This window comes from Trichomycterus rosablanca, chromosome 11, assembly GCF_030014385.1.
Source record: "Trichomycterus rosablanca isolate fTriRos1 chromosome 11, fTriRos1.hap1, whole genome shotgun sequence".
Lineage (NCBI taxonomy): Eukaryota > Metazoa > Chordata > Actinopteri > Siluriformes > Trichomycteridae > Trichomycterus > Trichomycterus rosablanca.
This window is the reverse complement of record NC_085998.1, coordinates 35,357,396-35,384,448: the sequence shown is the minus strand read 5'-3', so window position 1 is coordinate 35,384,448 and position 27,053 is coordinate 35,357,396. Positions and strand designations below refer to the sequence as shown.

The 27,053-nt window shown below is 39.2% G+C and overlaps 1 protein-coding gene and 1 long non-coding RNA gene across 3 annotated transcripts in view; one reads left to right on the top strand and one right to left on the bottom strand.

Annotated features, from left to right (window-relative positions):
* Nucleotides 1–406: 406 nt before the first annotated feature.
* plcg2 (phospholipase C, gamma 2) overlaps nt 407–27,053 on the bottom strand; it is a 33,069-nt gene continuing 6,422 nt past the window's right edge. The window contains exons 2-33 of one of the 2 annotated variants that reach the window (XM_063004273.1): nt 26,390–26,586; nt 24,331–24,480; nt 23,670–23,763; nt 22,939–22,986; nt 22,719–22,803; nt 22,489–22,572; nt 22,001–22,044; nt 21,824–21,896; nt 19,558–19,659; nt 19,350–19,468; nt 19,158–19,243; nt 18,320–18,437; nt 17,257–17,425; nt 14,585–14,680; nt 14,239–14,322; nt 13,925–14,103; nt 13,489–13,689; nt 12,390–12,509; nt 10,734–10,914; nt 10,532–10,597; nt 9,275–9,384; nt 9,068–9,164; nt 8,869–8,935; nt 7,673–7,833; nt 7,002–7,104; nt 4,854–5,057; nt 4,119–4,258; nt 3,905–4,019; nt 3,360–3,539; nt 3,175–3,263; nt 1,560–1,756; nt 407–648 (exon numbers count right to left, since the gene is read on the bottom strand). In XM_063004273.1, coding sequence (XP_062860343.1) covers nt 609–648; nt 1,560–1,756; nt 3,175–3,263; nt 3,360–3,539; nt 3,905–4,019; nt 4,119–4,258; nt 4,854–5,057; nt 7,002–7,104; nt 7,673–7,833; nt 8,869–8,935; nt 9,068–9,164; nt 9,275–9,384; nt 10,532–10,597; nt 10,734–10,914; nt 12,390–12,509; nt 13,489–13,689; nt 13,925–14,103; nt 14,239–14,322; nt 14,585–14,680; nt 17,257–17,425; nt 18,320–18,437; nt 19,158–19,243; nt 19,350–19,468; nt 19,558–19,659; nt 21,824–21,896; nt 22,001–22,044; nt 22,489–22,572; nt 22,719–22,803; nt 22,939–22,986; nt 23,670–23,763; nt 24,331–24,480; nt 26,390–26,567 — 3,780 coding nt within the window. In that variant the 5' untranslated portion in view covers nt 26,568–26,586 and the 3' untranslated portion in view covers nt 407–608. The remainder of the gene's footprint in view (nt 649–1,559; nt 1,757–3,174; nt 3,264–3,359; nt 3,540–3,904; nt 4,020–4,118; nt 4,259–4,853; nt 5,058–7,001; nt 7,105–7,672; nt 7,834–8,868; nt 8,936–9,067; nt 9,165–9,274; nt 9,385–10,531; nt 10,598–10,733; nt 10,915–12,389; nt 12,510–13,488; nt 13,690–13,924; nt 14,104–14,238; nt 14,323–14,584; nt 14,681–17,256; nt 17,426–18,319; nt 18,438–19,157; nt 19,244–19,349; nt 19,469–19,557; nt 19,660–21,823; nt 21,897–22,000; nt 22,045–22,488; nt 22,573–22,718; nt 22,804–22,938; nt 22,987–23,669; nt 23,764–24,330; nt 24,481–26,389; nt 26,587–27,053) is intronic. The other variant, XM_063004272.1, reaches the window with a different exon arrangement.
* LOC134322875 (uncharacterized) lies at nt 13,627–26,650 on the top strand. The gene is made up of 3 exons (XR_010013990.1): nt 13,627–13,711; nt 24,592–24,690; nt 26,547–26,650. It is a non-coding gene; the product is annotated as an uncharacterized LOC134322875 (long non-coding RNA).

The window sequence follows — 27,053 nt, the reverse complement described above, 5'->3', positions numbered from 1 at the left end:
TTCACACTTATATTTCCGTTAGAAACTGTGAGGGCAGGAGGAGTAGTAACTGGGTGTGTTTGAGAGACTGAGATGCTTATAGTCAGAGGTGGAAAGTAACCAGTTACATTTACATTTACTCGCGTTACTGTAATTGAGTAGTTTTTTTGTGTACTTGTACTTTTTTAAGTGGATTTTACAACCAGTAATTTTACTTAAGTATGTTTTGTATTAAGAATTGTAATTCGCTACATTTTAAATAACATCCATTACTGAGTAAAAAAACGCTTTAAAAAAATCGCGTCTGGGAAACTGCTGCAGTGAATTCTGCGATGGGGAGTCGGATCTTTTGGCTCGGTTCCTTTTAAAGAGCCGTATATATATATATATATATATATATATATGATAATAATAACAAGGACAAACGTTGGGTGACACTGAAAACAAACAAAAGCATTTTAATTTAACATGGTTCATTCATGGTTCGTTTATCTGCCGAGGACACCGACGATCCGCCGCAACTTTCTGCCTTCATCTGATCTGCTTGACTATCGGCAGCAAAGTTCCGAACCAAGCAAAGAAATGTTTGTAGGCTGGAGAGGGTTGAGAATGAGTACGACGATCCATCACTAGTGGAACCTGCTGTTGTTAATTTTCTTCTCCTGTATCCTGCAAAACAGACCAGATTTGATTGGATTTGAAGACCACTGAAATATAGTTAAGTACCGTGTGCAGAAATAGGTCTACCTGTACATCATAAGAAACTTTCAACTTTGAAGATGAGTCCAGCATTTTTCAACATAATCTTGATGTACAGTGTCATCTACTACAGACAAGTGCCTGTTGTGAGCTTCCTGTACTGAGCAAAAGACTTGGGGTAGAATTGGGGTGGGTCTTTTAAAATGTTGTGGGTGTTTCTACACTGCATGGACGTTTAAACAAGGTGTCTATCAGGCCCTGAGAAAGCATTACCTTATTAACTCACTTCACTTCAGGTCACTTCAGGTTTATGGATGGAAAATCCTACACACAACACAACTTACATTCATAGTAAGCAGTAGTCTATTACGCTAGCCCACCACTGCTGAGATCTGGGTTCAAATATCAGCAGTGCAATCAGTCGGCCCGGTCATCTGATGGCTATTTCTGAATGAAGGGGATGGCCAAATTGCTGCGATGGATTGGCGTCCTGTCTGTTTACCTATTAACTGGCCCTGCCACGACCTCTACCAGGATAATGCAGTTAATACAAATGAAATGAACTCTTGGCGAGAATAAAATTGGACAGAGCAAATTAGCTGAAGTAATAGGACATCTGCAGTGATTCACATTGATACACAGGTCATCCAAAATGCGGGAGGTACTTACTACTGCACTGTACTGTCCTAAATTGATTACAAGACTACGCAACTTGTCTACAAATGAATTCTTTCTATAACAGGATTGTATGACTAAATCATTTTGATTCATTTCAGCCTTGAGCGGACACTAAAATAAGCGAGTGATAAACTTTTGAATGTGGAGTAGGTCGTACGGGTTTATCAGGTTTATTGTTCGGGTTGATGAACGCCAGTACTCACTTCTCTTTGCATGCTTCGTCATTACTCTCCAGCTGCTTCTCATTGTGTCTGAACTCCTGCATGAGGTCATCGTGGCGGCTCGTTGCTGCCGCGTGCTGAATGCTGGAGTGTGTGTCGTATAGGAAGAGCTCATTGCACAGCTCTGCCTGCCTTTTTCGCAACTGGCTAGAGGATGAGTATAACTCTTCTTCTGCTTTCTGTGAACAGACCACACACAGAATACAGTCAGTTCTGGAAACATTTGCAACCTTGGTAGGAACTGGTAAAAGGAAAGCTTGGTTTTGTAATCAGTCGACTTAAGTTTTAAATTAGAGTTCTGCTGAAATATGAATAGTAGGGTACTTTAGAGAAAAACATCACATCCTCCACAGTATTTAACAGTGTAAATTGGGTTTTCTTTTAAACACACCTCAAGATACAGATTACAGCGAAGGCTACATGTGTGCTTGTGTACATGTGTGATTCTAAGTGTAAGAAAACTAGAAAACAACTTGTTTGAGTCAAACAAAAAAGGATCATACTGAAAGTGCACAAGAATTGTTAGGAAAAAACAGCAGACTAATAAACTGATCTTAATCCAATTAAAAATCTTTATCAACGGCTTTGTGAAAACTGCAGTTAAGGAGTGGAAGTAACTACCAGCAGACAAGAAGCTCACAGATGGCTGCAATTGGTTGTGTAAACAAGTATTATTACCTGTTATGCTTAGTTCACACTACATGATTTTTGCCCTGATTTTCACTTGCTGACTGGTCGGCACTAGATTTGCCGGCTCGGCGTTCGCTCAGCGATTAAAAATCAGCTCTTAATCGCTATGTGTGAACTACTCAACAACTTGATCTGAGCGGCTCACCGAGCATTCGCCGAGTGCTCGGCGACCGAAGAGAGATATCTAGCATGTAAAATATCTGGATCTGAGTTGCACAACTGGCAATGAGTGCTATGTCAAACAGCCAATGAGAACGCAAGATACGGTGTGAGGGGAAACGCAGGGGAGGAGTGTAAAAAGGTGGGACAGGGGCGTAATATAGTTTATATCAGAATACATCAGCACACACACAAGTTTTACAGTATTTCTGACCTTATCGTTCTCTACAAAACGTAACACCAACGTTGCATTGCAAAAAATATTTATTAACCTCCAACTCACTATAGAACAATTCATGCTGTTCCTATTGTTCCATCAGCACACAAACTTTGATCGCTCACTACTTGCTGCCCTATCACCGATCAGTGGTGTGGTGTGAAAGCCACACCGACTTGAAGGACTCCCGATTACAAGAGATCCAGTCGTGTAGTGTGAACTGTACAGTGACCTGACGACTTGGAAAGTCGTGTAGTGTGAACTTGGCATTAGCAGTAAGAGTGGATCAAACAACTTGGTGGTTCCACATATATTTGGCCATATAGTGTATGTTCATATTAGATCCTTTTATTTACTTGAATGACAGCAGTTCAGAAATCGTTCCTTGATTTACTTTTTGTTTAATTAAGAATGATTTAATAATTTAATATTAAGCTCAATTAATTACTGAAGGTACACTATGAAATGAAAAGTAATAAAATTCTGTTAGAATCTGGGTAGGAAAGCTGGGTGACTTATATTTGTACTCACTTCTACTTGCTGAATGTCGACACACACCAGAAGAGTAGCAAGCTCCAGGTTCTCACTGTAGCCGTTTTTCAGAGGAACTGACCGATATCCTGTCACACAGAGACACAGTTCAGCCACATGATCTGCACTTCTAGGTATCAGGCCACTGCGTTTGGTGAAGTTGGTTGTTTATAGTGGTGTCGTACCTGATCGAACCCCTTTTACTGGAAATGTAGCCTGAGCAAGAAAATTGGGGTCTGAGAACATGTCCTCTTCAAACACCACAAAGCGCAGGAAGCTCAGCTCTGGTTCATACACGGTGAAGGTGACCGTTTCTGCGTCTTGTCTGTGAGGCCCGAGCCACACCGGGTTAAGTCCATTATCGTCTGCAAAGTCACATGTTTAAAGGTTTGGTCAACAAACTTTACACATTCTGCCAGTTGCCAATAACATACATGGAAAAATCTGGTCTCTGTGGAGACCCACACTTTATAAGGAAAGAAAAATGTGTGTTTTATCAACATCTAACCAGCTCTGTGTTGCACTAGCATTTAGGCATTAGGATAGGTAGCATATTTTAGTTTGTTAAGGGGTGTGGCTTTGAAAGAAATTCTGAAAAGAGGGCCAAAATTGCACATTTTATTGCTTAATAGCTCAAATAAACAATTTACCTGTTTATATATTATAACAATATTTAAAAATTATTTTAAGTGTATAGAAATCTTTTTTCCCACCCACTCCCATTCCTTACGACAGACGGTGGTCTTGAATTTGGAACTGTCATCAGTCTGGCCACACAGCTCAATCTCCACAAAAGGGCTGGCGATACTGCGACCTGGCTTAGGTAGATGTCTAGCACCTAACACCTATAAACAAACATACACAAGTTTAGGAACAAATTTAACCACCACAGTCAGCCAAAATACAGTCAAATAAGGGTAAATACAATACTATGATAGTCTTACCCTGACAGACAGGGTGAATTTGACTGTTTTCTTGTCCAGCTGAGGATCATAGCTGTCTGAGCGCATAAGCTCAGGCTGAAGCACAAACCCTGATCCCCCGTTCAGACTGAAGAGAGCACTGTTCAGCTGAGTACACTTATCTGGAAAAGAAAAGAGAGCCAAAGTCTTTAAAAAAAACATGAACTTATATTTATGTTTTTTAAAGTCTGGCTTACAATGGGAAATTTAAGAACAATGTCCAGCCTGAGACAATAACAACAGCTTTGATAAAACAGTTTTCTATTTATATAGTAACATATTTAAATTAGCATTATATGATCAAGTACTAGAGGCTCGAACAGTGCTCGCGTGGTGCAGTGGTAAAATATGCTAGCTACCACTACTGCTGGGATCCAGGGTTCGAATTAACAGTGGTACTATTGGCTGATGGGGGGACTACATACAGACAAGATTGGCTACGTTTAAGGGATGGCGATGGCCAAGTGGATTAGTGTCTTGTCTGGTGTATGTTACTGCATTATGAGAAGAACTGAACCCACTGCAACCCTGACTAGAATACAACACTTGTAATCATAACAATAAAATGATTTATTGTTGTTGTTTTATTCCAGGCTTTGTAGTGGCAGTTGAATAAACTGATTTCAATAATTTAACTTGATATTTAAGAAAGTTTGGGGCTCCGCAGACTCCACTAATGTAGCTAACTAATGTAGATCATTTTAACATTTCACCCACCAGCAGTTTGGAAATTAAGCGCCACCATTTGGCAGCCGCAGATCCACAGGGGGAAAGGGTCGTAGTTGGATGAATCCACCCGTTGGCCCTTGGGGTAGATGCGACTCAGTGCCTTGCGATTGTACATCAGAAAGTCGTTCGTTTTGTTTTTGCTGGGAACTTTATTCTCCACGAAGGATCGGACCTCTTTGTAGTTGTAATTGTCTGAAAGGAGACCCAGATACACATGAACTAAATTCATGACATTATATTTCACATCAACAGCAACACAAAGTAACCATGCAACTGTACGTCATTTCTGTTGAGGACTGGGTCACTGGAGTTCCTTATTAAAGCATGTGTTTATGGACCATGGTGTGTGCATACAGTAGTGTTCAAAAAAATAGCAGTGATTTCAAAAAACCGAATAAAGCACAAAATCATTATAATAACTTTTATTTCCATAAATGCAAATGCATTGAAAATACTACACTTTCAATTCTAAATCAAAACATTATTAAAATTCAGCCAGTTTGCGTTTATCCTTTACAGAAAATTAAGAAAAATGAATATTAGGTTGTTCAAAAAAATAGCAGTGCCAGCATTTTTCTTAAAAAAACTAAAAAAAATTTATCTATAACATGAAAAAATGTTTGAGGTTTCACTTTACTTTAAATTACTGAACTAATATTTAATATAACAATTGTTTCTAAGATCTGTGTTGCATGGAGTCGACCAACTTCTGGCACCTCTGAACAGGTATTCCAGTCCAGGATGATCAGACTACGTTCCACAGTTCTTCTGCAATTTTGGGTTTTGCCTCAAAAAACATGTTTCAGATGTCAGAAGACAAGTTCTGTATGGGATTGAAGTCAGGGGATTGGGCTGGCCACTCTGTTACCTCAATCTTGTTTGTCTGTAATCAAGATGTTTTGGGTCATTGTCATGTTGAAACACCCATTTTAAGGACATTTCTTTTTCGACATAGGGCAACATGATCTCCTCAAGTATTCTGATATATTTAAACTGATCCATGATCCCTCGTATGCGATAAATAGGCGTAACACCACGGTATGAGAAACATCCCCATATCATCATTTTGTACCACCATGCTTTACTGTCTTCACAGTGAACTTGGGCTTGAATTCAGTGCTCAGGGGTCGTCTGACATACTGTCTACGGCCACTAGACCCAAAAAGAACAATTTTGCTTTCACCCGTCCACAAAATGTTAAGCCATTTCTCTTTGGACCAGTCAATGTGTTCCTTGGCAAATGTTAACCCATTCAGGACACGTCTGTTTCTTAACAACGGGACTTTGCAAGGAGTTCTTGCTGGTAAATTGGCTTCACTTAATCATCTTCTGTACTCACTGGTAACTTCAGATGTTCCTTGATCTTTCTGGAGGTGATCATTGACTGAACCTTTGCCATTCTGGCTAATCTTCGATCCTTTTGAACAGTAGTTCCACGCTTCTTTCCGCATCTTTTAGGTTTTGGTTGTCACTTCAAGGCATTTGAGATCATTTTAGCTGAGCAGCCTATAGTTTGCTGCACTTTTCTGTATGTTTTTTCCCTCTACAATCAACTTTTTAATCAAAGTACGCTGTTCATCAGAACAATGCCTGGAACAACCCATTTTACCCAGTATTTCAGAAGGAAATGCGCTATTGACCAACCAAACATTTGCCACCCTCCTACCTTAAATAAGGGCCAAAATTTACACCCGTTCTTCTGCAGAATGAATGACTTCACCAATTGAACTCCTCACTGCTATTATTTTGAACAACCCCCTTTCAATCAATGCTTCGATTACTCAGAATGAGCGGCATGCATGTTCTAATTGTTGGGTTTGTTTTGTTTTCATTACTCTACTGCACTTTCAAGTAAATTTTTTTCTATGCAGAAATATCACTTCTACTAAAAACAGTGATTTATCAGGTTAATGGTGTTGGACTGCTATTTTTTTGAACACCACTGTAAGTGCAGTGTCATTCTAAAACAGAAAGAGGCCTTCTACAAACTGCTGCTACAAAGTGAAGTCAATTATATAATTGCTATCATTTAAACTTGAGCAATATGTGTGGCTGAAAAACTTAAACTCAATAATAAGAAACCATGCCCGCATACTTTGGCCATACAGTGTACGTGTAGTTCCAATAGGTTCATACCAAATCTGTCCTTGTCTTTGCTGCGTGGCTGGCAGTACACCACCAGGTCTGACATTTCTTTAGCCACCTCGTCTCTGGTCTCCACCTCTTCCTGCCGCTTTTGCTGTGCAGAAGGGAGAAATGTTGGAGATTGGATGATTTAAAAAAAACAATACAATATTTTCTTTTTCTTTTATTTTTTTTTATGCATTTTCTCCCCATTTTCCTCCCGATTTAGCACACTCAATTTTGTCTTCTGCTGCTAAGGGATACCCGATTGCATCCAAGGAGAGCACGTCGCTGTACACGCCTCTTTCGACACGTGTACAGCCCTGCTCTTCTCGCCCCTGCATTCTGCACAGGCGTTTCTTCCACCAATCAGGGTCCTTACACAGCGTATGAAGACCCACCCACCCACACATAGTCTGGCCCCCACCCTGCAGATATGGTGACCAATTAGTATCTGCTGCAGGCACTGCCAATTATGCCCGCCAGATGGCGCCCAGCAACACTGAGGAGTTCATAAACTCTGTGCTGGTGTGCTAGTCCGCCATCCCGCTGCGCCACCTGGGCGCCCTTTTCTTTTTATTTAATTATTTTAAACCATTAAGCTGAAGACTGGCTCTCAAGCCTTCCTTGCACCTGCTCTGTACAAGTTAGTGACAATGTGGACATTCTCATGTGGGACTGACCTCTAAGACGCGGTTGCCCTCTCTCTGGGTGATATCCCAAGCCACCTGGTACCACTCATATAACTCCTCTGTGGTTTCTGTAGCCAAATCAAATGGCATGGTATTCTCTTCCTTATGCTGCAGCGTCACCACCACAGACTTGCCGTGTTTAGCTGAACGCACTGAGGAAAATGAACACAGAATTAAAATTATCAGGTATGAAAAATTAAGGGATAATATTAAAGGGACAAATGCATGACGTATGAAAACAGAATGATAAATTGTCAGTGAACATGCTTTTACGGTTTTTATCACAGTAAGGAAATAGCCTCGAGTGAGAATTTCCAGTTTGTAAACTGGAAAACCCCCTTGTAATGACTCATCTTGAAAGTTGAAGTACATATTTCAAATACTTTATCTTTACTGAAGTACATTTTTTGCTGCATCGCTTTCACTATGGTAGAGAGCTCTACCGCATCGGTGTCAGTGGGGTGAACTTTACTAATTAAAATGATTTTTAGTTGCTGTAAAAACAAGCAGACACACCACAACCCTGACCAGGATAAAGCAGAAGTAAAAATGAAAATAAAATAAATGAATAATATAAAAGTACAGTATTAAATCCCTCAAATTTAAGTAAACCAATTATCTAGTAAGGTAAGTTCAGGATATCCCATACAGTCTCATTGTTCTATACTACTGACCATCGTTATAAAATTTGCATGCTAATAAAAAATTTATATTAATTTATAATAATTTTTTCTCTTTCAACTGCTCCAGTATTTATGCTTCCCATCAAGGGCATTCTGGTCTGCAAACCTCATTTGACACAGTTTATACGCCGATGCCCTTTGTTATGCAACCCTCCTTATTTTTATGGGGGTTTGGGACAGGCACTGTTGGTGTGCACTTCCCAATGGCTAGGCTATTTGGCCAGCCCTCCTCCAACCCTAGACATAGCCAATTACGTATGTCTGTGTAGACATCTGACAGCATCACTGGGATCTGAATCACCCAAAAAATCATTATATTTAGGCCAGTAAAACACAGTTAGTTTGGCACAACTCACAATAAAGTACACACTTTACTGCTGAGTTTCATAAATAAGGCCAGCCAAAGTGTCGGATGTACTACACACCCAACTACTGGTTCTGGTGTCCACATACTTTTAGCCATATTGTGTATTATATGTGTATTATGACTTTACAAAAGCTTACCAACTGTGCACTTAGAAATGTCCACCACACCTTTACACAAGTCACCCAGCGGATTATCATCATCAGTCTGAAAAACATTCACGTGTACCCATGAATAGGAAAGTCTTTACATGATGAATTACAGCTCACTATAATGCAGCCTTCTTCAGGTACAGAAGTAAACATGAATGACTGTAAGCATGCTTAGCTTGTGACTCACCAGGTCTTTCAGCTCAGAGCTAGCAGAGTTAGCAACTTCCTCGACGTAATTGGATGGGAAATAGAGCTGCACTTTCCCACCATAATCGCCTTTCCACCTGAAGAGAAGAAGCATATTGAAACATTCATTTTAATCTAATATAGTCATGCAGTATCATTAATGATGGACATGCACAGGTGAAACATAACGTTTTCAGAATTGTCTCACCATCCGCTGCTCTCTTTGGTCACATTGTGGATCAGGCCACCTTTGCAAAAGCTGAGCTCATCCGTCCGCATAGCACGGTAATCGTACAGGGCTTTCACTGTGCTCGGAGGCTGCACAGAAGCAAACAGCCTGAGATTAGAAGTTGTGATGAAGCTGGATACACTACAGAATGGTTTAAATACCAAGGTACTGGACTAGTAAGCAGAAGTTTGCTGGTTCAAACCCCACCACTGCCAGGTTGCCACTGTTGGGCCCTTGAGCAAGGCCCTTAACACTGAATTGCTTAGACTGTATACTGTAAGTCGCTTTGGATAAAATTGTCTGCTAAATGATGAAAATGTAAATGTTTAACTGAATTTAAAAACCTCAGTTCCAGGTATGTTGTGACAGTATGTAAAATAGTAAATTGGTCAGTACTTATTACCCCCCCACCCCCAACTCAAACCCTTCCAGCTCTCCAGACCGTCCATCGTTAGTGTAGAAGCCGTGACCAGACAGCAGAGGCCGCAATTATACTGCAGCGATTAATTTTTTTTACCTTTATTTTCCCATAGAGGCACATCCAATCATGCCTGTGCGTGGGCACCCAGTTGGCCGATAGCACAGCTGAGATTCACACTCAGATGCTAGGGCATTACACTATTTCTGCTTTCACAAATGCAAATTAAGACTGTACTTCAGGCAGTGGCAGCCATATGCCATCAACAAGCTCACCTAAAATGTACTAGTGCACAGGGGAAACATTTATAGTGGTCTGATATGCTGAATTTTTAGAAAGAATAGCTTTTTCAGCCAAAGAATAAAAGGACCATCAAGAATGTTAGTCCTCTATTATAGGGGTAAAATAGTGCTCATGACATGGCTGACTTGCACATCTGTAATGACATTATATAACACGTTGTTTTATTGCATAAGGCAGTGAGAACTATTTCAAACAAATCCAATTTACAATTCTAATCATTATGGGTTCAGTTTTGAGACTCATATGGAGCAGTTTGAAAATGCCCATCTTAAAACTAGTTTCAAAAGGAATTCTGGTTGAAAGAACTGGTTTTAAATGAGACTTGTGAGCAGACATAAGCGCACAGCTGCACAGAAAGAGTATAATAATCTAAATACACTCAGGCGTGACACTGCTATGTCAACTGTGGCTCATTTCCTGCAGATCCATTTCCTATCTGTGAGCCATAGATAGAAATGCAGCAGCTAATAATGTATGTGAGCTTCAGCGTTTTTTAATGCTTGTGTGTTACATACCAGAGTCGGTTCGATTTGATTGGGCTCCACGTACTGTGTGGCATAAATTGCAGCTGTTGTGTCCACCTGCAAGAAAAAGAAGGTAAAAACATTTACCAGACAGTACAATCACCTACACCTATTTATTACCACTGTATTAAAGTTACCACTTCAACAAATGCCTATTTAGATCAGTAATAAAAACAAAAATGAAAGCATTAACCTGATAAAAGCGATTCATTAGCTCTGGTGTGACAGGATAGCGCAGTTTGGTCTTACGGTACAGAGGAGTCTTGCGGAAATAGTTGACCAGCTCCACCAAACTTTCAAACTCAGAAGAAGAACCCAACACATACAGGTTGCCCTCATTGTGAATGCGACAGTGCCTGACCATGCCTTCACCTCTGTAACAGCAAAGAAAGTTAACAAAACATTTTATTGCTCTGTGCACAAAAAAATCATTCAATTCATTATATGTGTTTAGCTTTTTGGCAACAGTGAGATCAATAAATACATGATTCGACAAGTTTGGTGGAGGAACTGAACAGCATTAAGAAATATGGGAAGACTAATTGCAAGTCAGGCCTTCTAGTCCAGTACATTAGTGGCTGACCCTACAAATGCTTTCTTGACTAAATGGGCACACATTTTTATAGACACACTCCACTATTTTGTGGAAAGTCTTCTTATAGCCGTAAAGGCTGTTATAGCTGCAGGGGTTGCATGGAAGGGCAACTTTACATTAATGGTCGTAAGTTCAACATCTTAATGAAAAATTGATAGAATGGCAAAACATTACAGGAAAGCTAATCAGTGATGGAAAAACTGAGTCAGGATCAGGAATTTGTAATGCAATAATGGTGATTTATCTCTCCAAGTCCAATGACGGATGCAAAATATTATACATAAAGAATAATCATTTTAATGAGATATACCAAGACTCAGATAAGGCCTAAACTAATAAACTTAAACTAAACAAGGCAGTTGTAGCCTAGTGGTTAAGGTACTGGACTAGTAATTGAAAGGTCACTGGATCAAGCCCCACCACTGCCAGGTTGTCACTGTTGGGCCCTTGAGCAAGGCCCTTAACTCTCATTTGCTCAGAAAAATATGCTGTCACATAACTAAGTCACTTTGGATAAAAGTGTCTATTAAATGCTGAAACTGTAAATAAAAACGTAAGCTAAAGTGCGTCTCAACTACAGCACCACCATTACATCACCATGACAAAAGAAAAACCTCTTTCCCCACATTGGCTGGGGTCTGCTCCCTAAAAACTCTGTGGGACTGGACCAACTACAGGTAACTCAGCATTTCTACAAGTTCACCATTATTAGAAATACATTGGTCAAGGATAAACCAATACATTACATTATTACATTAACAATAATTTCATATTAATTACCTTAAGACAACATCACTAACCCAATTATATAAGAACACCATACAAAGGATAATTTACAACCACCCTCCCCCACCCCTGTACATTCAAAATAGCACATTTCCAAAATGGTGCAGTCCAAGGACTTCAAATCCCATCAACCACCAGTGCTTAGGTCCTTTGATTCCCAGCACAGCTGCCTGCATGCCTGATGTAACCTGTAAGTACAATTACTTTTTACCAAACTTTAAACAAAAAAAAAGTGATCACCGCTAACCAAACATAAACAAATCATCCACACCTTCCGCTGGATAATCACAGTTTGCATTGTTTACAAAGCTAATGATTGTGGCGTTTGTACATTGCAGCAGTCAAACAATAGTGTAGGGACTGTGTCTGTTCTCTTCTAAACTTTTACATGTTTACACCATGAAACTGACCTTAGCTCCGTTACACAAACGTTTGAGTGAAATGAAAAAACAGAAACCAGTTCAGGACCTAAATGTGATGGCGTAAGTGTCAGACTCATCTCTCTGTCTAATAAGGAAAGCTCCATCTCGAGGAATCCTCAGCAGATATTCTTCTGCTTCACCGCGACTCAAGTTACTGTAAAACCACCTGCACAAGAACAAAAGAACAAATGAAAAGTTTAACAAATGGTTTAACAAAGAACACAACTGAAATTATGCTTTCATAAGGTCAATGTGGGGACAGTACATGGTAGCAGTGTTCCTTATGAAAAAAGACATGAGTAGCCACTGATGCAGCGCTCATCATCACATGAAAATCTTCTTCTCCTTAAAGCTTCTTTGAGCGTCCAAAAAGGTGGAAATCAGATGGTGCTAAACCCGGACTATAAGCGTCTGTCAGTCTCTCAGACACGACCAATTACTACTCCTCCACCCTCACCGCTTATAAACTAAAATATAAAAGTACGGAAACTTTTAGAAGATCCCTGGTACATACAGTACAGGCCAAAAGTTTGGACACACCTTCTCATTCCTGTGGTTTCTCTTAATTTTTTTAAATTTTCTACATTGTAGATTAATACTAAAGACATCCAAACTATGAAGGAACACATATGGAATTATGTAGTAAACAAAAAAGTGTTAAACAAACCAGAATATGTTTTATATTTTAGATTCTTCAAAGTAGCCATCTTTTGCTTTAATGACAGATTTGCACACTCTTTGAAATTTTCTCAACCAGCTTTATTAGGTTTCCACCTGGAATGGTTTTCAATGAATGTTTGTGCCTTGTCTAGAGTGAATTTTTGGAATTTGTTGCTTTTTTAATGTGTTTGAGACCATCAGTTGGGTTGTGCAGAGGTAGAGTTGGTAAAATATAAAACATATTCTGGTTTGTTTAACACTTTTTGGTTCACTACATAATTCTTCATAGTTTGGATGTCTTCAGTATTAATCTACAATGTAGAAAATAAAAATAATCAAGAAAAAACATTGAAGAGAAGGTGTGTCCAAACTTTTGGCTGGTGTGTCCAAACTTTTGGCCTGTACTGTATGTCACCTCTGCTATCCTAACAGACAATTCTGAAGCTGACAGCAGACTTTCTATTTTATTCACACTAATCACTGACCCTTCTTGAAGGTGCTGGTTGGGCCGGGGCACGAAGTCAGTGAGGCGCAGATTGAAGTCGTTGCAGCGGAGTGGGTTTTCCCTGTAGTGCTGGATCAGAGCGTAGATGCTGGGGAAGTGAAGGTTCTCTGTCAGGAAGAACACGGTGTGACCCATGTCTGAGGCCGAGCGGATCCGGCAGTGCTGGACTCTCCCACTGCGCCTGCACAACATGTCGGGTGTCAGTAAGTGTAATTATTTATATTCATTCAATACAGATGATCAAAAAACAATTGACACATTATTTTATATCATTTTTAATACTCTTTGACAAAGTAAAATTAGATTTTTAAGTTGAACAAGGGTCATTATGTCTGTAAACAGTAAATGACACATTGCATAGTAAAACATGGTGTTGGTAGTTAGAAGGTGAGACTAAAGGAGATGGCGGGACGTACCAGAATGAGAGTGTGCAGTCAGTAACATAGGTGTCACTCTCTCGCACCAGAAAAGTGCCATCTTTGCCCCCAGACTCAGCGCAGTACTCCTGAAGTAGCCTTTCAGCACTTTGCCTGCCCTCTGCCAGACGCCCGTGAAACCAGGACTCCGACTGGTGTAGGTCTACACCGCAAGCAGGCTGATCGCAAGAGCACAAAAAACACAATGTAGCAAAAACATACAACATTGTACATGGCCCTGATGCAGAATTAACCAAACCGTAAGAAAATGCTGAGTAAAAGTGTAAACAGATGATAGCCTTTTGTAGCCTTACCTTTCCAATTTCATCTTCCTGCTCATTCTCCTCTGCATAGTACAATTTGTTTTTGGAAACCACACAGTAGTGCTTATACCATCTCTAAAATAAAATAAATAAATAAATCTGATTAAGGTGCTAGTATGAATGGTGGAATAATATATAAAGTGCAGTGTATTCATCCAAATGTGCTGCTGGTCAATACTATTACTTAATTATTCTAGATCATAAGATGCCATTATTGATTATATTTATTCAATTTGTTAATACAGTAATGACAATGTATTAATATAGTTTTAAATGTTGTTGAAAAGAACTTTATAGTAAAATTATGACAGTCCCAGAAGAGTTTATCTTAAAGCACCTCATCTATAGGGTCCCAGATGTAAAGCTCTCCCTGCTTTTCTCCTCTGGAGAGGTTTTTCCTGTCAAAGCTTTCACCAATATTTAGCTTTTTATGCTGAAAAAAATAACACACACATTAGTCACATTTTCTTAACACATATTTCAGGCTAGCTGGGATGGTTTGTAAAAAAAACAATGTAAAAGCTGTTTAATGCTGTGTTACATCACCTGTTACAATTTTTTTTAATTAATAATAATGTAAGGCAGATGGATGCCTTTATTTGTCATATAAACATATACAGTGCCTTGCAAAAGTATTCAGCCCCCTTGAACTTTTCAACCTTTTGCCACATTTCAGGCTTCAAACATAACGATATGAAATTGTAATTTTTTGTGAAGAATCAACAACAAGTGGGACACAATCGTGAAGTAGAACGAAATTTATTGGATATTTAAAACTTTTTTTAGAAATAAAAAACTAAAAAGTGGGGCGTGCAATATTATTCAGCTCCTTTACTTTCAGTGCAGCAAACTCACTCCAGAAGTTCAGTGAGGATCTCTGAATGATCCAATGTTGACCTAAATGACTGATGGTGATAAATAGAATCCACCTGTGTGTAATCAAGTCTCCGTATAAATGCACCTGCTCTGTGACAGTCTCAGAGTTCTGTTTAAAGCGCAGAGAGCATCATGAAGACCAAGGAACACACCAGGCAGGTCCGAGATACTGTTGTGGAGAAGTTTAAAGCCGGATTTGGATACAAAAAGATTTCCCAAGCTTTAAACATCTCAAGGAGCACTGTGCAAGCGATCATATTGAAATGGAAGGAGTATCAGACCACTGCAAATCTACCAAGACCCGGCCATCCCTCTAAACTTTCAGCTCAAACAAGGAGAAGACTGATCAGAGATGCAGCCAAGAGGCCCATGATCACTCTGAATGAACTGCAGAGATCTACAGCTGAGGTGGGAGACTCTGTCCATAGGACACAATCAGTCGTACACTGCACAAATCTGGCCTTTATGGAAGAGTGGCAAGAAGAAAGCCATTTCTCAAAGATATCTATAAAAAGTCACCTGGGAGACACACCAAACATGTGGAAGAAGGTGCTCTGGTCAGATGAAACCAAAATCGAACTTTTTGGCCACAATGCAAAACGTTATGTTTGGCGTAAAAGCAACACAGCTCATCACCCTGAACACACCATCCCCACTGTCAAACATGGTGGTGGCAGCATCATGGTTTGGGCCTGCTTTTCTTCAGCAGGGACAGGGAAGATGGTTAAAATTGATGGGAAGATGGATGGAGCCAAATACAGGACCATTCTGGAAGAAAACCTGTTGCAGTCTGCAAAAGACCTGAGACTGGGACGGAGATTTATCTTCCAACAAGACAATGATCCAAAACATAAAGCAAAATCTACAATGGAATGGTTCACAAATAAACGTATCCAGGTGTTAGAATGGCCAAGTCAAAGTCCAGACCTGAATCCCATCGAGAATCTGTGGAAAGAGCTGAAAACTGCTGTTCACAAACGCTCTCCATCCAACCTCACTGAGCTCGAGCTGTTTTGCAAGGAAGAATGGGCAAATATTTCTGTCTCTCGATGTGCAAAACTGATAGAGACATACCCCAAGCGACTTGCAGCTGTAATCGCAGCAAAAGGTGGCGCTACAAAGTATTAACGCAAGGGGGCTGAATAATATTGCACGCCCCACTTTTCAGTTTTTTATTTCTAAAAAAAGTTTAAAATATCCAATAAATTTCGTTCCACTTCACGATTGTGTCCCACTTGTTGTTGATTCTTCACAAAAAATTACAATTTCATATCGTTATGTTTGAAGCCTGAAATGTGGCAAAAGGTTGAAAAGTTCAAGGGGGCTGAATACTTTTGCAAGGCACTGTACAGTACAGTAAAATTCATTTTCCACATATCCCAGCTTGTAACACATTCACACAATCTGATCATTATACAGAGGAACCTCGATTTAAAGGACCTCTATTTAACAGATTCTGGACTTAATGGACAAAATTTTGAAAACCGAATGAGTGGTCTGGTTGTTTAAAATTCCAGTGAGAAGTGCACCAAGACCAGTAGTTCAGTAATTGTCCACTAGCCAGTGCACGTCTCTCTGTTTACATAAGCAATAGGCTTTGTTTTGTCGGGAAACTCACTTTGTTCTCGCCTTTCTCTGTGTTTCATGCTTAATTTTTGCAAGTTCTAGTGCTTAGTTATGGCTTCGAAAGACAAGGGAAGTGATAAGTGAAAGATGGTATATCTAGGTATTGCTGAAAAGTTAGAACTTCTTAAGAAAGTGGAAAGCGGTGGTTCTGTGGCCTGCGTATGTGAGGAATATGGTGTTAAGAAACAGACAGTGAGTAAAATATGTAGGTCTAAAGAAGAACTATGCATATGTATTTCCAGTGTTAATTTTACTGTTGATCATATGTGTGTGTTTGGACAATCGCATTTTATGGAGCAGTGCTTCCCCCTTTTAGTTCATTAAATCAAGGTTCCTCTGTACATAATTAGAAATTGTAAAATTACTGAAATTATTGAAACCTGGGTAATGCACATTTATAACATTTGAATTCCTATTGACAGAGGTGTTCAGCTAAAATCATCTACTGTTCTTACTACAGTCATAAAAAGTAACTTCTAATAAGCGGGTGAAATATGTAATGTGCACCTTGATTATAATCTTGCCCTTGAGCTGATTGGGTGTGGGCAGCTGTTCTGCATCCAGTTCCACAGGTTCGTACAGCAGTTTATCTTGGAAGGTATCTCTGAAGAACTGGGCCATAAACTTCTGCTGCTTCACATCACAATGTTCCTCTATGGACAGCACGACTGGGTACCTAAAAACAGCAGCAAACGCTACTAACAATCCTTCACCTATTTAATAACATTTCATATTAATGCACCTAATGTGGAAATTTAAAAGCAAATCCATTCGACCTTCCTATGAAAAGATTAATATGTGAGGAGTGAAACACTAGTGAACTACACACCAGTTAGTGTTGGTGCTGACACTGCTATGGTCCTGGAGACCTGGATTTAAACCTTCCGTGCATTCCCTGCCTGTGAGTTTAGTATTTTGTTGTTAAAAACATTGTATTATTAATTTAAGAAATTGCTAAATAGGTGCATGAACAGCATCTGCTGAAGGTTTTTGATAGACAGCTTTATAATGGAAAATATTTCACAAAGCACACTGAATCTTTTATTTTCAGCTTGTGCAGACAGTGAAACATTTTGCATTGATGTCGGAAGTATTTGCTGTTTTTCATGTAAAATGACCTAGTTTAAATATTTATTAAAAAGGAACATCAGAACTTTTCCTCAATAATGGTGTCTTTGTGCAAAATGAAATATGCGTTCCTAATTTACTTCTCAAATAAGGCTTATGCAACAACATTTAGGTGATCGGATGACACAGCGGTCTATTACACTCAGCCATCAGCGCTGAGATCCAAGTTTGGACCTTAGCGGTGCAGTATGTTGGGATGGGCATCTACACAAACATGATTTGCTGTGAGCAGACCAGACCAAGCCCTGTGATAGACTGCCCTGCGCCAGTAACATTTATATTGTAAAGGTAAAAATGTTTAGGTTATTAACTGTGGGATAACAGGTATTGTAAATAAAAGCCTTGTATCATAACTTTATTATATACACTCAATCCTGCAATATCAAACCTCATTCAAATCAGGAGCGAGTGAACAATATGACAAGAAGTTTGTTAAACTTACTCTGATGTTACGAAGGCATGGTCATTTATGGCCTTGACCACGTCTCTAAACTTAATCTTGGTTGTTCTGGTCCATCCATGGTAAATAATAGCCTCGTCTGGTCCATTCCAGCAGTCCACTGCGTATGTAAAAACATGCAAATGTAGAAACAGCACTTACAATGTGTTGACCACACACCACCCAAATAACATCTGGTCAGTGGTGGTCTCTTTCAATTCATAAATGTGGTACAGGGGAGTAAATGTACATATAAAACAGGCTTACCTAATAAATGCTTAATTTTAAGCAGCATTCATAATTCCAATATTAGAAAGCGACTAACTAGAAAATGGCATGAGATCCCGAACTCAAAACTTAGCTGTGCTATGGGCTATCAAGCATCTACACAGACAAGATTGGCTGTGTTTGCTGGGGACGGAATGGCAGAACAGTATAGCCATTGGGAGGTGAACTTTTCAGTGCGCTCTCAGTGCTGGTCCCAAGCCCAGATAAAATGATAAAGGTTGTGTCAGAAAGGACATCTGGTGTAACAAGGTGGCTAAGTGGGTAGCACTGTCACCTCACAGCAAAAAGGTCCTGGTTTGATCCCCAGGTGGGGCCTTTCTGTGTGGAGTTTGCATGTTCTCACCATGTCTGTGTGGGTTTTCTCTGGGTGCTCCGGTTTCCTCCCACAGTCCAAAGACGTGCAAGTGAGGTGAATTGGAGACACTGAATTGTCCATGACTGTGTCTGATATAACCTTGTGAACTGATTAATCTTGTGTAATGAGTAAAATTTTGTATAAGAATCTGACACTGAATATATCAGTTACTATAAAATAAGTGAGTAGTTTACTAACGCTCAATGCAGCGGCAGCCCAGTCTCAGACAGCGTACATACGCTTCTGTAGACGACTCGCTGCGCAGCTGGTCACCAGTCAAATAACTGTAACAAAAAAAAAAAAAAAAAAGCATCACACTCAGTCACAGGAAGTGCACTACAGAAGCAGGGCAATGTGTGTAAATGTGGTTTTGCTTGCATGCACACTGACGTGTTGTGAGACGAGTTGATCCAGTAATGAGAAACAGGGTTGTTCATGTTCAGGTTGGACAACTCTGAGTACTTCTCATCCCAAATTGAATTCTCTTTAGAAAACAAAAAGGTCAAAAACTAGGAAGAAATAACAAAATAAAAATATGTTAATAGTTACACATTCACAGAAAATATATCTTAGGTGAGTGAATGAAAATGTCCTGTACCTCCCCAACTGTAAACTCTGGATCATTGGTTCTTCTCATGTTGTCATCGATAAAAGTGGTCATCAGCTCTCGTACTTGGATTATGTTGTTAGCCCAGGCCTCCTACAAGGGTGAGCCACAAATGAATAAAATAAAATTGTGTTCTTTTAGAGACAATTGCTTACTGGTATATGCAGATATCTGAGTAAGTATTTGCTCTCTTATTCTGGTATCTGAATACATCATTTGACATAAAGCCATAATCAAATAGAATGCTGTAACACAAATGTGTTCATGTAAGTTTCCTTCTTGTTCTGTGTTGTTCTCACCCCTTAAAATATGCATTTTTGTAACAGGCTGACTTGCCGTGAAGACACATGTAATTGACGTGATGTGTCAGTTCCTCTTAAATGACAGTCACCTGTCCCATTAACTGCTTTTTCTTGAAACCATGATGCCAGACTAGATCCAGTATGGTTTTCTGCTTGATCAGATGCCAGCACTCTGTATAATTTCCTTTCTCAAGTAAAATCTTTTATTCTACTTTTTTATGGACATTATCCATTCATTTATTCATTTACAGTGTATCACAAAAGTGAGTACACCCCTCACATTTCTGCAAATATTTCATTATAACTTTTCATTGGACAACACTATAGACATGAAACTTGGATATAACTTAGAGTAGTCAGTGTACAGCTTGTATAGCAGTGTAGATTTACTGTCTTCTGAAAATAACTCAACACACAGCCATTAATGTCTAAATAGCTGGCAACATAAGTGAGTACACCCCACAGTGAACATGTCCAAATTGTGCCCAAATGTGTCGTTGTCCCTCCCTGGTGTCATGTGTCAAGGTCCCAGGTGTAAATGGGGAGCAGGGCTGTTAAATTTGGTGTTTTGGGTACAATTCTCTCATACTGGCCACTGGATATTCAACATGGCACCTCATGGCAAAGAACTCTCTGAGGATGTGAGAAATAGAATTGTTGCTCTCCACAAAGATGGCCTGGGCTATAAGAAGATTGCTAACACCCTGAAACTGAGCTACAGCATGGTGGCCAAGGTCATACAGCGGTTTTCCAGGACAGGTTCCACTCGGAACAGGCTTCGCCAGGGTCGACCAAAGAAGTTGAGTCCATGTGTTCGGCGTCATATCCAGAGGTTGGCTTTAAAAAATAGACACATGAGTGCTGCCAGCATTGCTGCAGAGGTTGAAGACGTGGGAGGTCAGCCTGTCAGTGCTCAGACCATACGCCGCACACTGCATCAACTCGGTCTGCATGGTCGTCATCCCAGAAGGAAGCTGACGCACAAGAAAGCCCGCAAACAGTTTGCTGAAGACAAGCAGTCCAAGAACAGGGATTACTGGAATGCTCAGATGGTGTCCAGCATGTGTGACGGCGCCCTGGTGAGAAGTACCAAGACAACTGTATCTTGCCTACAGTCAAGCATGGTGGTGGTAGCATCATGGTCTTGGGCTGCATGAGTGTTGCTGGCACTGGGGAGCTGCAGTTCATTGAGGGAAACATGAATTCCAACATGTACTGTGACATTCTGAAACAGAGCATGATCCCCTCCCTTCGAAAACTGGGCCTCATGGCAGTTTTCCAACAGGATAACGACCCCAAACACAACCTCCAAGATGACAACTGCCTTGCTGAGAAAGCTGAAGGTAAAGGTGATGGACTAAACCCAATTGAGCACCTGTGGCGCATCCTCAAGTGGAAGGTGGAGGAGTTCAAGGTGTCTAACATCCACCAGCTCCATGATGTCATCATGGAGGAGTGGGAGAGGATTCCAGTAGCAACCTGTGCAGCTCTGGTGAATTCCATGCCCAGGAGGGTTAAGGCAGTGCTGGATAATAATGGTGGTCACACAAAATATTGACACTTTGGGCACAATTTGGACATGTTCACTGTGGGGTGTACTCACTTATGTTGCCAGCCATTTAGACATTAATGGCTGTGTGTTGAGTTATTTTCAGAAGACAGTAAATCTACACTGCTATACAAGTTGTACACTGACTACTCTAAGTTATATCCAAGTTTTATTTCTAGTGTTGTCCCATGAAAAGATATAATAAAATATTTGCAGAAATGTGAGGGGTGTACTCACTTTTGTGATACACTGTATATTTAATAACTGCTTTATCCTAGGGATTGGGATATTTTAATTTGTTTTGAACATGTGGATTTTCAAACAACAAAAATGGTTCCAAAGAAACCATCTTCCAACAAAGAAAGAGATAAATTATAAAACACTTAAAGAAAGATATCAATCTTACTTTCTGTTGATAAACAAGGAATCGCTGGAAGTCGTTTAACAGAACTGCAGAAGAATCAGTTCTGTCTGTTTTACTACAAGCACAAGCACATTTAATATTAAAATCACAGATAAGTGTGGTTTAAAAGTGACTGATTTAACAAACAGTCTGTTTCGTTGGAAATAAAGGACGATTTACCCCATGATAAAGGCACAGGATTCATTTTTAAACTCATCCAGAATCTGATACAGAAAACACACAATACAGAAAATATATTAAATCTTTTTAAACAAGGTAAAAAAATACACAGCAATTATTTAACCAGAAGTGTATATGTACCATTTACTACAGACACTAAAAACAAACCTCAATGACAATCAAATTAGTACCTATTTCACAAGAATGCATTTTGGGATCAATGTCTTGATAAAATGTTTACTTTTTCTAGATCTACTATTTTGTCCAATCAAATTAAATTTATCCACTAAACCACTAATCCACTGATTACTATGTTCAGGTGTTTCAGCCACACCCACTGTTAAGAAGTGTTTAATATCAATGATATAAAATAGATCATATGCTTTTAAATTTGTGGCAACAGTTTAGATAAACAAAAAAGTTGTTAAACAGTAGAAAGCATACAAGCATTGTTCGAATAAATGATGTTTTAAAATTGTCACACTCACTGATTTCTGGTTTTCAAACATAAGCTCATTGTAGAACTTGTGAAACTGCTCAAAGTGAAGAACATCCTTCTTTTCTCCAACAGCCTGGAAACAGAAAGCAAATATGATCCAAAATGTACAATCAGAGAAACTGTTCGCAAGTTTCAGCAAAGAAAATCATGTAGGACTAAAAATCATGCATTACTGCACAGCACATATCCATGTAAAAATGTACCAGCTGGCATTTATACCGTAAATTTTTCCTTCAAATATTTTCCTCCTGGTAATTTAAAGTTGATCTGATTCAGCAAACATTTGACCTCCTTTAGAGTGATGCTGTACAACAAACCCACATATATATACACACACACACACACACACACATAACTTTGTTAGTACAGTATTAGCTGTTAATTACTTATTTGCCAGGATACAACAGATAGATGTGAAACATATAAACTAAAAGAATACCTGTTTTTCTTTGTCTGATCAACAGAGTACATCTGCTTCCGCAGCCAACTACGGAGAAATAAACACAATGATGCAGAAACAGGGAAGCAAAATAAAAGAGAGAGATCATATAGGTGTCTATGTAAACAGATCTAGATTTATAATCAACATTTTGGTGTATCTAATATATTACAGTGTGGAACTAACAGAAAATAAAGCCAACACTATTGTGCATAAAACCTAGTATAGGTGGGTAAACATACAATGGTGCTTCACAAAGCGTGTTTACTATAGACCGTATCAGCTTCTTCCTGTCTTTGAAATGAAAGCTTCACACACACACTGTCATATCACCTAATGTCAGTGCCACTGCTGGGCTGAGAATGGTCCACCATCTAAATATCTGTTCAATAGTGGTTATATAGTGGTCCCTATCAACTAAAGGACAGGGTAGGGTAAAGGTTGGCTTTCAAAATTTGGAGAATTTGCTTTAGACTTTCAACTTCTGCATGATCCTCCCTTATTTACATATAGTTTAGTAGTTGGTAGTTTAGTCCTAGTAATAATGATTTTATTACAACAACAACAAAAAATACTGGTTATTATTATTGCTATTATGCATGGATATTATACATGTATACAGCATACATCTGGCTAATGATATTATATTGAAAAGGATGACAACCTAATTCAGAAATAAGCTTCCCCAAGTGATTAGTGATGTATGAAGTAAATCAGACACATCTTCATACCTCTCTATGATCTCTGGTGTAGAGGCCTGCAGTGTCTCTTGTCTGAGTAACTCAAGTCCCTGCAGCCATTTTTCGGCATCATCGACTGAATCCGCTATAAAACACACATTAAATTATATCAAGGTGATACACAACCTCATATCAGTTAAATTAAAGTACTTTCATTGTTTGTATGATAATATTTTGCTCAAAGTATCAATATAAAAAGATCAAATAATTATTGTAAATCTTATATTCATAATAATGTGATATTTAAGGATTGTCAAGACTAATTTAACATTTTATTATGTTGCTGCATGACCTGACATTTTACATTTTTGATTTTATATGTATATATAAAATAACAATAATAGTAACGTAAATAAAAAATCCAAGCACCTTTTGCAACAGACTAAAAACCCTGTCTGTCACATTTTTCATTTTCATTAACTGCTTTTCCTGTTTTTACCCAGGATCACTGGGCGTGAGACAAGAACACCCTGGACAGGGTGCAAATCTATTGCATTCCCTCCTCAGACATAGCCGACTATGTCTGTCTAGACGTCTAATCTCCAGATCACACTGCTGAGATTCAATTCACAAATCTCAGAACTAATGGGCCGTCCATGTGCCCCTAATGAACAAAAGCTGTTACATTTTTAGCACAGAGACACACACTTACCCCCCAGGCTCAGAGTGTTAAGAACGAACTGAGAGCCGTAGAAGATGGTAAAACACATGTTTTCAGAATGCTTGTCCTTGTTGTCCTTAAATCTCTCGAAGTCCTTGGAGTTCTTTCCTGCTCGTACCTCTCGGATCTCAGAAATGTCCACTGCAATACATGATAAAGTCAGTATTCATATAGAACAACACACGGCAGAAACAAAGCAACATTTCCAACATATGATTTTTATTTTTTTTATGTGTGTGGACACCTGGCCAGCCAGTAGAACCACTGAGATTTGCATCTGGATCTCAGCAGTGGTGAGCTAGCACAACAGACTGGTGTGCCACTTGAGCACCTGGACCATATCATGGAAATGTAAGTATATTAAGATTTTTGGGGGAGGGAAAATGTGGTTGTAGTCTCTCTGGGGTCTAACCAAATTTACTGGGGTCTGACCAAAATTACTGTAACTGATAACAACATGCTTTTGAAAAAAGGGATGTTTGTTTTACATCACACAAAATGTAATGAAATATGTTCTCAAGTCTGCAGTGAACTAGTAATTGTAAATATTTATTAATAAACACATAAAAATACATTTAAAAAACCCTTTATGAGTGAGTAAATATGGAACAATTAAAGACCGGGGGCAGAAAACTATAAGCTTAAGAAGAGACAGATGGCGAGTATGAAGGCGTGAAAGACAGATGGAGTTAGTGAAAAAAAATGTGAAAGTATAAAGATGAGTAAGATGGAGAGAGTGAAAGTAAAAAAGCAAACGTGATGTTTAAGACCGAAGTGTAATAACTTTCTAGCTTTAAATAATAAAGAGAAACTAAACTAAATGTGCACACAATATAATAACAATGATAATAATAATAACAAAATCCTTTAAAAAGTATTTTAACATATAATTTACCAATCACTACATTCCTCTTCAGTAACACTTCATCTTCAATTAATTTCATTCATTTTAAATTCACGTTGGATTAAAAAAAGATATTATCTGAGATTGAGCCAACTAACCGAAACCATTTTTCTTCAGGCTAATTAATCATACTAACTAATCATTTGTGATTCCTCTAATTCCATCCATTAATGTTGTTGCTGGCCATCCTTAACTGGTTCTTGTAATGAACTTTTCACAATAAAAAAGCTTCAGTTTGATTATCTGGGCTTTTCCATTTCTTTGTCTACTTTTAAGTAAAAGGTGAGTGTTTTTGTGTGTGTAGAGCAGAGCAGAAATACACTCTAGATGTGGCATCTGTCCATCAGGGCAGCAGTTTATAATAATATAATAATAACCCGGGCCGTGGGTTGAATGCCACCATGAAACACTGGAAGCAAGGAAGGAACATACCCAGGAAAGTCTAACAATCCATCACAGGCCAACATGCACACATATATTTTTGGTTGGAGCACTATTTTCCTCCCAACAACACTGCTGTACCTAATATACCATGTTTTTGCAGTCCTGAGAATGATCCACCTCCTAAATATTATCTGATCATCAGGGTCCTGCAGTGGAACCTTTTTAATACTGAATGGAGTTAAGGGGGTTGACAAAGTGCACAGCAGAACAGATGGGCTACAGTCTATAATTGAATACCCATCTATATGATACATATTGATAGTGAAGATGCTGTTTCTTTAAGCCCTTTTGACACCTGCTCTTACTGGTTCACAGGAGAACATGGGGTGTTTCCAGTATACTTTGGTATGTTTAATGAATGTAGAAATGTAGCAGGATACACCTGCTTTATTATTGTATAAGACATCGAAATCAATGCGACTACCACAGGGATCCAGCGTTAAAATCCACAGTGATCCTATAAGCCGGTCAAGTGTCTACATATAGACACGATTGGCAATGTCTGGGGGAAGGTTGCTGAGGCCCTGCGATGGATTGCTGCCCTGTCCAGCATGTTTTACTGGATTGCACCCTGTGAATCTAGGAAAAATGAACTTACCGTGAGCCTGACCAGGATGAAGTGGTGGTAAAGCATGAAAATGAAATGGACATTGGAAGTTTAAAGGTATTAAGACTTTTTTATAACTGAATAAAGCTACTCACACACTCCGTCTGTCTTGCCAGCTACGCGTGTCCATGCCACCTGTCTGGTCTCCATAATAATCTGTACACTGAGACGCTCCATCTTCTGTCTGTACACAGTCATTATGATGCCACTCTCCAGGTAGCGCTTTATCTGACTCTTCTTGTACTCCGTCAGGTCTCCTTGTCTACCCGCCATCTTTCCTTCTGGCTGCACACTGTCACACATACAGACGTATCCTATCACTTAAAGCTGTATGTAAATACAAATAAAGAACGTTATACACACTCTAAGGTCAAAGGTATGTGGACACACCTACAAATTAATTAATTCAATTAATTGCAAACAGGTACACAAAATCAATTCTACACAAAAAATGTATATGCTTCCAAATTTGTGGCAAAAATTTAGCAAGGACCTTTTCTTTTTCCAGCATGTCTGTACCCCAGAGTGCAAAGCAAGGTTCATAAAAGCATGGTTTAACATTTTTCGGGGTGTAGCAGCTCCAGCCTTACTGAACACCTTTTTGATAAACTGTAACACAGTTTGTCAGTCAGGTCTTCTTGTCCAACAGCAGTGGCTGACCTCACTAATTCCTAGAAGCTTAAAAAATGTAAAAACATGCACAAGCCAAACAGTACTGCGATGTGTAGAATGTAATGATTTTTCATCCTTGGTATCCAC